The following is a 12307-nucleotide window of genomic DNA, read 5'->3' on the forward strand; positions in this document are numbered from 1 at the left end:
AGCAGTCCTGAGCATTTTCTGTAGTGTGGCGAGACTCACTGTGACTCCTTGAATACAGACTCTGAGAAAATCTTGGATGGATTTTAAATTCAACCTGTCCAGCCAGTTAAGAAACACTGCAGTAGTTACAGTGTTTGTCAGCTTTACGAAAAAAGAAAGCTAGTCCCTTCTCTTAGGGAGAGTCTAGTGTAGTATCCGTACAACCTCATCCGTTAGAGCCCTTTATTGCTCCAACTGACCTCTAGGATATACTGGCTCCAGCTGTGTGAATGTTAAGTGCTGCAAGAGACTATAGCACAGTGAATGACACAGAGATCCAACTTAAACAAAGATTCCTTCATCCCTCAAGGGCTTCTGAAACTCTTGATCTCAGGAGAGCCCCAGGCCAAACAGTTGTTTGGGATCATATACAATGATTTCAAAGGTAAGAGACCAAAATGAACAGCATGTGGTCTTAAGAACCAGACAGAACACTTGAGTTAGTTTAAATCCTCTGGATTATTCCTGCCCTTTTCATAAACTTCGAATGGTGTCACTCAAGTAGAATGTGGAAAAATTCCCCTCATTGTATGTTTTATGTTTATTTTTTTTATTTTGCCCATTCCCTCCCTTTGCATCTGTGGCACTCATGGTTATGTTTGCTTTATATGCATCATCAAGGTAAGTGTCTGCACTTTCACTTCATATTAACACTCCAACAGTTACTTAAACTGATATTTGTGTTTAATGGAGTGGGAAGGATATTTTTCAGAAAACTATTCAGTTATTAATTCAAACTCAGTCTTCATCCAGGCAGGTGTCCGTCTCCCAAAATAGTAGTCTTTTAATGTTAACTATTCACATCTGATAAATACCAATGAAGAAGCATCTTGACTTGTAACGTTAATTTGTGGAACAATGTCCCATTGCCTCTCTAGTCTACGAAGTAATTGGCCATTTATATTTAATTAGGCAGTTCTCCCCCACTGCTAGCATGCTTCCCTCAATGCTGAGAGAGGCACTTTATGGTGCTTCTCTGGCTGACTTCCTTTAAACCAGCTCATTAATATTTTAGCTCACATCATCAACCAAACAATAATAAAATAATAATGTGATGGCTGATTAAACAGCTAAACTCCGACTTTTTAATGTGCATTTAAATGTGTATTTGCATAAACATGCCTGGTAAACGCCTCTTTAGAGGACAGTGATGCCTTGCAGCGCTCTGCTGCAGCCTACTTCTAAAGCTTAATAAAATCTTAATTAGGAACCAGCCTCAGCCAAGATAATCGTGGAGAGACAGGAGAAATGTTCTTCCACCTCTCGATGCACCCCTCTGCACAGTATCTTGCAATAGCTAATATCAGGATTTCATTTCTCCCTTTGTGGAAAATTTATACAGCGGCGTTACCATTCTACAATAACTCTTGATTTTGGTTTTTCATGTTGTGGAATTTGGAACAAGTCTCAGTTTACCAAGCATGTACCAAGCAAAGCCTGTAATCATAGCTTCTCACGATAAATGAGGAATTACAAAGAGAAAATTTAATCAACAGCTCCGACTGTGAAGCTCTTTGTAAAAAGAGAAACTGAGGAAATAAAAAGAAAACAAGTGTAAGAATCACAGAGAATGGGACTGAACAAAAAAATATTGACAGTATTGTTTTGTACTTTTGATGACGTTTGATAAATTTCAATAATGATGCAAAATGTGGGACCACATCAACTGTTTGAGGGATACCCACCCTCCACTGTCTTTGACGGTCTCAGATAAAGAGATATTTTTGTCTCAGCCTAAAATAACTTAACCACTCAGCTCATCATAAGCTAAACCAAGCACAACATGCAACATTGAATTCCATTAAACTGTCGCATATGATTTTGAAAAAAAAAAAAAAAAAAAAAAAAAACTACATTACCAGGGCTCCAAAAATGTTACATGCCTCCACTTTCCTTTAAAAGTTCTAACACGCTTCATTTTGCATGATGTGAAACTGCAAAACAATTCAATGTTTCTAAATTCTCACAAGGAGGTTGATGATAGGCGGTAGCATTACGAAGACCGTCAGGCAACAACTTTACGCTTCTCTACTTTGCTGCCCTTCACAGCTGGTCAGGCAGGAAAATAAAACAAATAGGTTTAGAGATAAAAAAAATTATTATAAAAAATAAATAAAAAAAAAACATGGCCAGGCTTAAATATTGACTGTGAAAACAATCATAATATCACAATTTTATTTTCTTTCTATTTGTAGCACATTTTGAACAGGTGGACAACAACAAAATAACAGCCTTTAAAACAATGCCATATCTCAAATTAATCTATTATTTTGGCTGGTTTAGAATAAATTATCCAGATACATTTAATGCTCTGTTCTGGAGAAGAGACACTGTTCTAGCAGGTTAACCAGGGTCAGACTGATTTCATAATGTCATGTGTAGTTTCGAAAAATACATCATATCACTCACCTCAAACTCCCTTGGTTATGATTCTGTATTTTATAATCGACTCATCTGGTTCTATAATTAAACTCCCAGACACACTGAACGTTGCTGTACTCACACCTGCATGTGTCCACACATACAAGTGCACCCACAGGATAGTGGAATTCCCATCAGTAATCAGTGCTGCACAGTAGAGCAGACTCAGCAAACCTGAGTGTAGTAATGGGGAGGGAGTGGTTTGTCTTTATTGAACCAATAAAGAGTAATAGAGGCGCCTCATAAAACACAAACTGAGTCGTTCATTCTTTAAACAGACATCTGAAACTAAAACTTTCAGACTTAAATCAATACAAATCATTTATCATATCCTACTCTAATCCAATAATCCACTTCAGTACTCTCCTGCCCCGTTTCTCATCATATGAAGCAACAACATTTTTATCCTCTTCTAAGAACTAAACTGATATATTTCTATTCTTGCAGACTGCGAGTGCTACGGCCACTCCAACCGCTGCAGCTACATCGACTACCTGAACATCGTCACATGCGTCAGCTGCAAGCACAACACCAGAGGCCAGAACTGCCAGCACTGCAGACTGGGATACTTCCGCAACGCCTCTGCTGAACTGGATGACGAGAGCGTCTGCATCGGTCAGTCTGTTGGGAGACTGTGAGAGCATGTTGGGGAAGAGGTCTATGTATCAGTATAGTAGCAGGGTGCGTGCGTGGTCAAAAACAGGAAGCTAAGGGGGCTGCATCATCCTGGTGTATTCCAACTGTTCAGCTACAGATCTTAGCAGGTACAATCTACCATTCTCGCCACAAACATAGTATTGGCATGTGGACTTTATCAAACGTATCAGAAAGGGATGAAGAGGACAAGCATGATGACATTTCAGGAGTTGACAGCAATGGACAAAGTATTCAGATTTTTTTAATAAAGTGAAAATAGCAATGCAACATAATTAAAAATATTCAATACGTATTCAAAATCATACAAGTATTATCAACTAAATTTACTTCAAGTAAAAGGCACCTGTTGTATTTCGATAATCAATTTGCTGCCATGTAGTGTAATATATATATAAAAGATAATGCTATAGTGTAGTAAACAGTACAAGCTGTCTAAAGTAAACAAGTACTGTACAAAGTAAAGTAAAGTACAATCGTCTTAAGTTAGTGGTTACACTCCATGCCTTGGAGTGAGGCTATACGTGTTTGAGCTGTGATGCAGTCCTCTGTGTCAGTACATTCATTTGTTGTCATGGGGGAGGGACAGAACGTCATTTTGCAAAATATTTGTACCCGCCCAGGAGCACAGGATGAGTTTCTGCATTTTCTTGTGTTAATATACATACTATAAGATGCCATGAAATATAACCACACAGACTTGTGTCCATGTATATAAGTGACATAATGTGTGACAAGTAGAAACACTTAAACATTGAATTCCTATTTCATGGAGACTTTAGGCAAGAATGAAATGGTACTCTACAATGCCGTCTCAGTTTTAGACTTCTTCTTTCAGTCTGATCAACAATTGTTTCAGATAACTGACATGGCCATAGAAGTTTCCTCTGTCTGGAGATAAAAACTGTGTTTTTAAGGCTATTACCTTACTACCATCAAGGCATACCTAGGACAATATAGATTAAAGAAGTCATACACTGTTCACTGATGCAAGCACCTTCAGGCTAGCCTGGCGACGCCATCCTACGTACTTCCGCCCAAAGATTTTGGCTCCGCACATAGTCTGGCCAAATCCCCCTACCTCGGTTCGCTCAGGGTTTTGCCAATCAGCAAACAGTTGCGAGTGGTGACGCAGAACTCACGCGCGGAGTCCATTGTAGTCCATATAATTGTAGTTCAACCGCAGCGGAAATAAACATGGCGACGGAAGAACGCCAGAAGCTATCCATGAAGTTGTCTCAACTCTGGAGAGCATTACACAATTAAAACAAGAGCAAGAGGAATGCCTCGTCAATTTTGTTAGTGGCAAGGATGTCGGAGCTCTCCTTCCAACTGGCTTTGGGAAAAGTTTGATTTCTCAAATGGTACCGGTATAATGAAAGCGGATGCGGGAAGCGTGATTCGCGAGCTAGAGCCTCGCGAGAGTAAGCATGAACCTCGGCGCATAACCTACGTCCTTTCTAAACATTACTGATTGGTTAAGGGAACTCCAATGAATTTAAGTTGCTGAGTAAGGTCCCACCCTCCATGAAAACGGATTCCTCTTGGGTTTTTCCAGACTGTTTGACGGAGTCAACAGTCGGCTTTCGCCCAGGCTACCTTCAGGCATCCTTAAAGCTGAAAGTCAACCCTTTATAAATCACATAATTTCAATTGTGTTGAGGCAACAAACCAAAAGAATGAAAAAGTTAAATGTTATACTTTGTCTTCAGGGAAAATAACCACTCTTAAAGGGGAACTCCGGGGCATTTGAAGCGCATTTCCATTGCTAGAGGTTGTCAAATACTGATAGTAGGACACAGACAGGTGCAAATCTGCGCTCCCTGTGTGGAGATCGCGCTGTTCGCTCAGCCTGTCATGCGAGGCTAATGTGGTGGCTAGGGGCAAGCGCTAACCCTTCCACGTAAAACAACAACTTGCACACTGCAGAAACGTCACACCACTTTATAAACCATCCGACAATAAAGTCACAAGCCTTACCATCAAAACCATATGCATGGTTCTCACATTACTGGCATGGGGACGTTACAAAACAACTTTATAAACAGCATGTCACTTACCGGTTGTTGGTATGCTCGCGCATGTGAAAGCCCAAAAGAGTCAATGGACGATAATCCCATATACAAAGCAATTATCTTCTCTAGAAAAACTGCGTTCAAGTATTTAAAACATTACAACAATATTACTGGGCATGTATTGTTGTAATGTTTTAAATACTTGAACGCAGTTTTTCTAGAGAAGATAATTGTTTTGTATATGTGATTATCGTCCATCGACTCTTTTGGGCTTTCACATGCGCGAGCGTACAACTAACCGGTGAGTTACATGCTGTTTATAAAGTTGTTTTGTAACGTCCCCATGCCAGTAATGTGAGAACCATGCATATGGTTTTGATGGTAAGGCTTGTGACTTTATTGTCGGATGGTTTATAAAGTGGTGTGACGTTTCTGCAGTGTGCAAGTTGTTGTTTTACGTGGAAGGGTTAGCGCTTGCCCCTAGCCACCACATTAGCCTCGCATGACAGGCTGCGCGAACACCGCGATCTCCACACAGGGAGCGCAGATTTGCACCTGTCTGTGTCCTACTATCAGTATTTGACAACCTCTAGCAATGGAAACGCGCTTCAAATGCCCCGGAGTTCCCCTTTAAGTCCTGATATACTGTGACTGTTATTTACTCTTTATTAGCATTATGTGCTGATGAGAGGTCACGGTTTGCATAGCTGTGGAGCTAAAATCTGGTGTTGATTTGGATCCATCTGTGGGCGGACTGCAGGGGGTTGGAGGGTAAACTCGCTGTGGTCAGGATACACGCAGGGCCAGGTCTTGGAGTCAGCACAAATAAGGCCCCATTAGCTCATCTGCCAGCACACTGGCACATTAAAAGTGTGGCAACAGAAATAGGTTCACACAAACATTTCTGGAGCAGGAAACACATTTTACATAGGTTCTCATTCTCAACACACATTTGCTCAGTGGGTCACATTCAATCCCAATATTAATGTGCATGACCCACAAACAGGAATACCAACTGCATTGGTGTGGTTTTAATCTGGGTCTCAGCATTGTTATTTTTTTTATTAATGTTTTATAACACGTTTGATGATAAATTAATTAATCTGATCTTTGTTTTATACAAAAGACAAACCATTATCTTACAACAAGTCATGAGAGAAATATAGGTTCAGTATTAATTGACAAATATGTAGCTCTGATGGGAAACTATCACTGATCTGAGTGATATGAATTTGAAGTGATAAATACAAGTTAAAATAAAAATGTTTGTCCAAAAATAACATGTGAATAAGACTTGACCTTGTAATCAGGTGGTGAACAATGTGAGTAAATATTTGCATTTGACCATATCAAGAAATGATTATGATTTATAAGAAGTGAAAGCTATGGGATGTTTCTGAGAGAACGTTTGTGTGCAGTGATTTAGTATCCCATCTAAATTAAAATTTTTTAATTCAAAGAATTAGTCTGTTGAAAGTCTTTGCGTCAGAATATATTAACATACTGTTGAATTATGGAACATAAAAATATCCTCAAATGCTTAAAAACACCACAATGTCCCATGCACCTACCTCTCAGAGGTCAAATATCACAGTACTTTCTGACATTGAAGGACAATTTTCAAGGTGATATCTGAGAAAAGGGCTGAGAAAGGCCCTACATTTTAGGTATTCATTTCTATAGTATCCTGGGACAAGTCTTTACTTTGAGTGAAGTCTAATTCACATGTAAATCCCTGTATATGTGGAGCTGCTGATTTAGCTTTGGGCAATATCTAGAATTATTTATCAATAATATATTCACGGAAGACCCCAGTCCCCATATTCAATTTTCAGTGAGTGCAATCAGAGAGAAAAATTAAACATTTGGAATCAACCGTTTTGATCATTTTAGTTTTAAAGCTGCAAGCTGAAATAACTTAATGAAGCAGTCTTTCTGCAATAGAATCAAAGAGTGTGTGGTGAAGTACACTTCCACATCCAGCCAGCATGAATTAATAAGTGGGGGATGTATTTACACAACTGATACCAAATGCTTGGCAGACCAGGCAGCTCTGTCTTTCTTGACTTATTCTGTTACAACTTCAGTACGCCGTCCAAAAAACGAAACATGTAATCGACTCAGCCAGATGTCAATAAATGACTAGTGCAATCGCCCAAACCTTATGCTGATTAATAAACCCCTGAGGTCTGAAGAGAGATGTGCTTTTTTTTTTTTAAAACTAAAGTCAAGTCAAATCCCAATTTAAAAGAGCCAGTTATTTCTATTTTTTTTTTTTTTTTTTTTCCCCAAAGTATCCAGCAAACAACAAATTCTTATTTACAGATGTCTTATTTGTAAATAATTATCTTTTTTCAGAGTGTAACTGCAACCAGATGGGCTCTTTTCATGACCGGTGTAATGGTACAGGCTTCTGCCAGTGTAAAGATGGAGCCACAGGGTCCAAATGTGATGACTGCCAGCCGGGATACTACTGGAAACAAGGCTGTTATTGTGAGTATGAAGACAGAGATTTTCACTGGGTTCAAGTCTAAAGAGTCAGCGCAGAAGATATGTTGCAGCCTTTCCCAGACCTTTTCAAGTGCACCGTCCACTTAACTTGTGCCGCTCCCAATGTTTTCTTTACTCACAGGGGAATAGATCATGTAGCTCATTAGCAGCATCAGCTACTCTTTTAATTGATGACCCTGTCACACCTTAACCCCATTACCGAGAAACTCCTTCCTCTGCCATCTACCATCTAGTTAGGGGCGTCAATCGCAAATAGACCCGCCATACACTCAAACACACACGCTAAAAAAAACAGACACGGATGTATTTTGACTGTGGGTTCATTCATTATCATAAAGGACACAGTGTAATAAATAGCTGTGCTGTTGGTTTTAGGTAAGACAAAACACTGCAACACAGGCAATTGTTTCTTGTGTAATGAGAAAAATGTCGGTACATGTAATTATTTATCTCTATGGAAGGCTGATCCTGTTTTCTCTCAGGACATTTTTAGGTCAAGTATCTCATCCAGCACAACTACCTCCGTGCCGTTTCTAATACTCTTTTATAGCGTTTTAATGACGCAGCTTGTTCTTCCAATCATTGCTTAATATTCACATGTGCGGTTTATTTTTATTAGTTAGTTTTTTTCCTGCTGGGTTTGATGCAACAATTTTGATTTGACCCTGAGAAACTGCAGGCTCAAGAAAAACAGACAGAGAAAAGGGCTGCAGAAACAAAAAAGGCAGGTGTTACCTGCTCTTATCCCAGAGGAAAAGACAGGAGGAAAGCAAGAGGCTAGATAAATTCTCCAATCTTTAATGCATTGTTCTTTCTGCCCTGAATTTTTCTGCTCTTGCTGTATCTGTTTCTTATCATGTTTTTTTCCTATGAATTTGTCATACACATTTATTTTGCTTATGTGCTCTTTACTTCTCCACTATCCTTTCATCACCTGTCACTTTGCTACATGCGCTTGATTTCCAACTCCTCACTTCCATTCTACTTACCTTTGCAAATTGTTCCCTCTCCATTTTGTCGACTACTTCTCCCCCTGCTGCTTTTTCTCTCTTGCCTCTGCTCACAGCTAACATTTGCGATGAGGAGATGCTCCTGTGCCAGAATGGAGGAACGTGCTACCAGAACCAAAAGTGCATCTGTCCTCCAGAGTTTAAGGGAATACTGTGCCAACACTCCCGCTGTGAGGCAGGCAAGGACTGCAATGGTGCCACTTCACTGCACCTCTCCACAGCGACCCTGCTGCTCTGCACTCTGTTAACCTACTTGCTGGCCACGTTATCACCCCACTGAGCCACGAAAAGCCCCCCTAAAGACCAATGAGTGTGTGTATATGAGTGTTTACGTGAGGGGAAGGTTTACCCAGAGTGAGGAGGGCCTAACAAGTCATGGACCCCAACAAATGCAAATGACAGCACTCTTATAGGCGCACACACACTCACGGACCACTACCCAATCCCATTCTCCTTGCAAACACACATACACACACCGGACTGTTTAGACACAGAGTGTGTGCTCAGGTGTGAGAAGGACAAAAAGAAAAAGAAAAAAAAAAAAAAAAAAGGCGCGACTTCAAAGAGATGCAGTCAAAGGGGAAAATAATCAACCAACCACTGTTCCCTTTATTCCTCAGCTGGAGCAATGTGCATCAAACCAAAAAGTATAAAGAGAACACTTAAATCACCACTGTTTCACTTCAAAGGGAATGGCTGTTGTAACCACAAGGACCTTTTCTTTTAATTTTCTTCTTTGTTGAGTGAAGGATCTCACCTCCATTAGACTGACGACCAACGTATGTGTGGTCAGACTGTGTCAGGGAGAGACATGTCGACTTGACAGACGGGTCGGGAGGTGCTTCTTTGATTCTACTGCTGAGGCCTACATAGTATGTTAACCAGGTTTCATTTCTTAAAAGATGAGACTTGATTTTGGCATTTGTTTTATTTCTGCTGCATTTATTTTATTTTATTTTATTTTTTTTAGTCATACCTTTCGTCATTGTATCTAAATGTGCCCACTAGCAGTGCTGAGATTATACATATTATATAATATCCTGGGAGTTATGAATTCTAAAAAAAGTCACTATTATGATTGTTATAGGAATGAGTGATTGTTGCCACATTTAACGAGATTTACTCTTCACAGTATTCAGGAATCAGAGTTTAACAGGTTTCAACTAATCAGAAGTCTAAAGGAGAAAGAAAAGATATGAAACACGTATCAATATTATATGACATTATTTGAATATTTTTTGTAGAAATTATTTTTGTTTGAAGTTACAATAAATTATAAAGAAATTACATTTACAACTATTCCATATGCTCATTTTATTACACTGAGTGTAAAATTTAAAGTAAATATGACTGTTATTTGCCATCTTGCTTGTTGTTGTTTTTTTTTTTCCCATTCAATCAAGTCTCCAGTGGCACGCTGTTAATCCTCTTCTTTTCAAAAAGGAAAAACAAAAAAGTTCTGTTCCAACTCCATTTCATTCAATTTGAACACGGTATTGCTCGTCGTTACAAAACTGATTATTCTGTAAAAAAATTCCAACCGTCGCACTGAGCTGCTTTGATGTCAAAAGGATACGAGTCATTTTTCACCGACTAAAGATGAAAAGAGCTTCTATGTGTCGAGATGCAGCACAAATAATGGGGTAAGTTAAAATACTTCCCACAATATCAGCAACTGAGAAGTACAGTGATTCCAGCTCAGTCACGTTGCCAAACTTGAAATGGTCACAAAACAATAAAATCTCCAATTCATGCTGATAAATGTGAATTCTGCATATCTTTCATGCTCCCCAGTATGACTTTTATAGTGATTTATGTCAGTAGGACATCTGGTTTGTGTATCTAACATGTTTCCTTAGTCTGGCCGAGAGGATGGGACAAAGCAGAAAAAGGTCATTTTAATATGTTATTACTGTCCTTCCCAACACAAAACATGATGTTTTTCTACCTTTAATCATTTTATTTTGATTCCTAACCTTAAACAAGTAGTTTGCAAGGTATAAAACAGTCATGAAACAGCAACTAAAAACATTAAAATCCTGAAAATGAAATTTCCAAGTAAAGTTACATACATCGGGGATTGGAGAAGAGCTCTGTTGTTCAGTTCAAGAGTCGTGTAGCTCTACCATCTCTTAAATGTGATGCAGTAGTTTTGTGACCATTTCATGAAATGGTGCAATCCACCATGTAGTCATTTCTATTTTCAAAAAGCAGAGAAAGTCATGTCTGTGGACAAAAATCAATAGATTAAGTTTTCTTGCAGTGACACTTTGTTGGTGATTCACAACGTCCTTGAGAAATTGAACCCTAAAACCAGACTAACCTTCCACTCGTCACCCATCATCCTTTGGCAAGGCTGTTCCAAACGTGTCCTCGTCAATTGTTTCTTAGCAATACTACAACGTAATTTCACAGTGAAATGTTCCACTGTTGACTCAGCCGAGGCCCACAGAGGATAAAGAGACACAAAGGCTGCATTACATCAGGATACAGTTTAAATCAAAGATAAAAGCCAAACTAAGTCTCTGAGAAAGAGCAGGATGGGGATTCTTGTATCACTCCCCTCTTTCTGAGCCAGTGGTAGTTGTAATAACTATTCTGCATCTCCTTTCATTTAAAATGAAAAGGAACAATCAGTGCACAAGAAATATTCTGCTGAAGTTCATCAAATCTATGTATATATGTAGTTTGTTTTAAAAAGTGGCTGTAAACACAACAGCTTGTAGTTTCTGTGTTATGCGTAGAACTATTCCTTTGAGAAAACATGAGCAAATGAGGGAATTATCTTGTGGGAGAGGGGGCTTGGGGGGAATCAAAGAAATAAGAGGTGAATAAATAGAAACTCTTACAGAATGAATGTGAAAAACATTTCAGAGGAATAAAGGAGCAACTCAAGAAATTCTGTGAGCACAGGAGAAATTCCCAGGGCACAGGAAGAACAGGGGAAGATGTTAACCACTCCTAAATCATGTTAAAGAATAAAATAAAAATGTATTTTTCTTTCCAACATCCTCATTATGTGGTTCTCTCAGGTGGAGTCAAAATAACTGTTATCAGGCTTATACAAGCCAACCATGATTATTTACATATGAGATGAGGAGCAGGACAAAACAGCCCATCATACAAACATTACGCTCATCTCATAGTATTAAGTTAAGTTTTGCAATACACCAGAAATAAAAGAACGGCAACTGAAGTGTGTCTATATTCTCCTGACGCTGCCTAAACGTGACAGAGTTTAGTAAAATAATGTACTTTTGTCCATGTCACCTCTCTACTGTTTCCCCAGCTGTGCCTTTGCCTCTTGCTTTGATTTCACATGGGTCCACGAGACCTCTAAATCCGATTGCCCTAAGATTTCCTTTTTCAAAACACTCTTTATTTTCAAGATGTGTACACCTGTTACGCTCCTCATGTTATGCCCAGGGGCCTCAGCCAATCACACCATCTCTTGCACATGGCCTGATTTGTCTTCTAGGAATGTGTGTTTCTGTGAGTTTTTAATTGGAACTGGTCCCTAGTTTCATAATTTTTGGAAAAAACATAGGGTACAAGAAATCCTTGCAAAACACAGTACCTCTAGAAAAAGCCTGACAAAGTATATCATGTTCTTTGGAAGAGTAGCCTAGACTTGATATGTTCCACATGTGAAGTCCT

General features: G+C 39.1%; 1 protein-coding gene across 1 annotated transcript in view; it reads left to right on the forward strand.

Moving 5' to 3' along the window:
- ntng2b (netrin g2b) overlaps window positions 1-9956 on the forward strand; it is an 80581-nt gene extending 70625 nt beyond the window's left edge. Inside the window, 3 exon segments of the mRNA XM_075456121.1 lie at window positions 2908-3075; window positions 7488-7622; window positions 8707-9956. Of these exon segments, the coding sequence (XP_075312236.1) occupies window positions 2908-3075; window positions 7488-7622; window positions 8707-8930 (527 nt within the window). The 3' untranslated portion in view covers window positions 8931-9956.
- Window positions 9957-12307: the final 2351 nt, after the last annotated feature.

The sequence above is a fragment of the Odontesthes bonariensis genome, chromosome 22 (assembly GCF_027942865.1).
Source record: "Odontesthes bonariensis isolate fOdoBon6 chromosome 22, fOdoBon6.hap1, whole genome shotgun sequence".
In the NCBI taxonomy this organism is placed as follows: Eukaryota; Metazoa; Chordata; class Actinopteri; order Atheriniformes; family Atherinopsidae; genus Odontesthes; species Odontesthes bonariensis.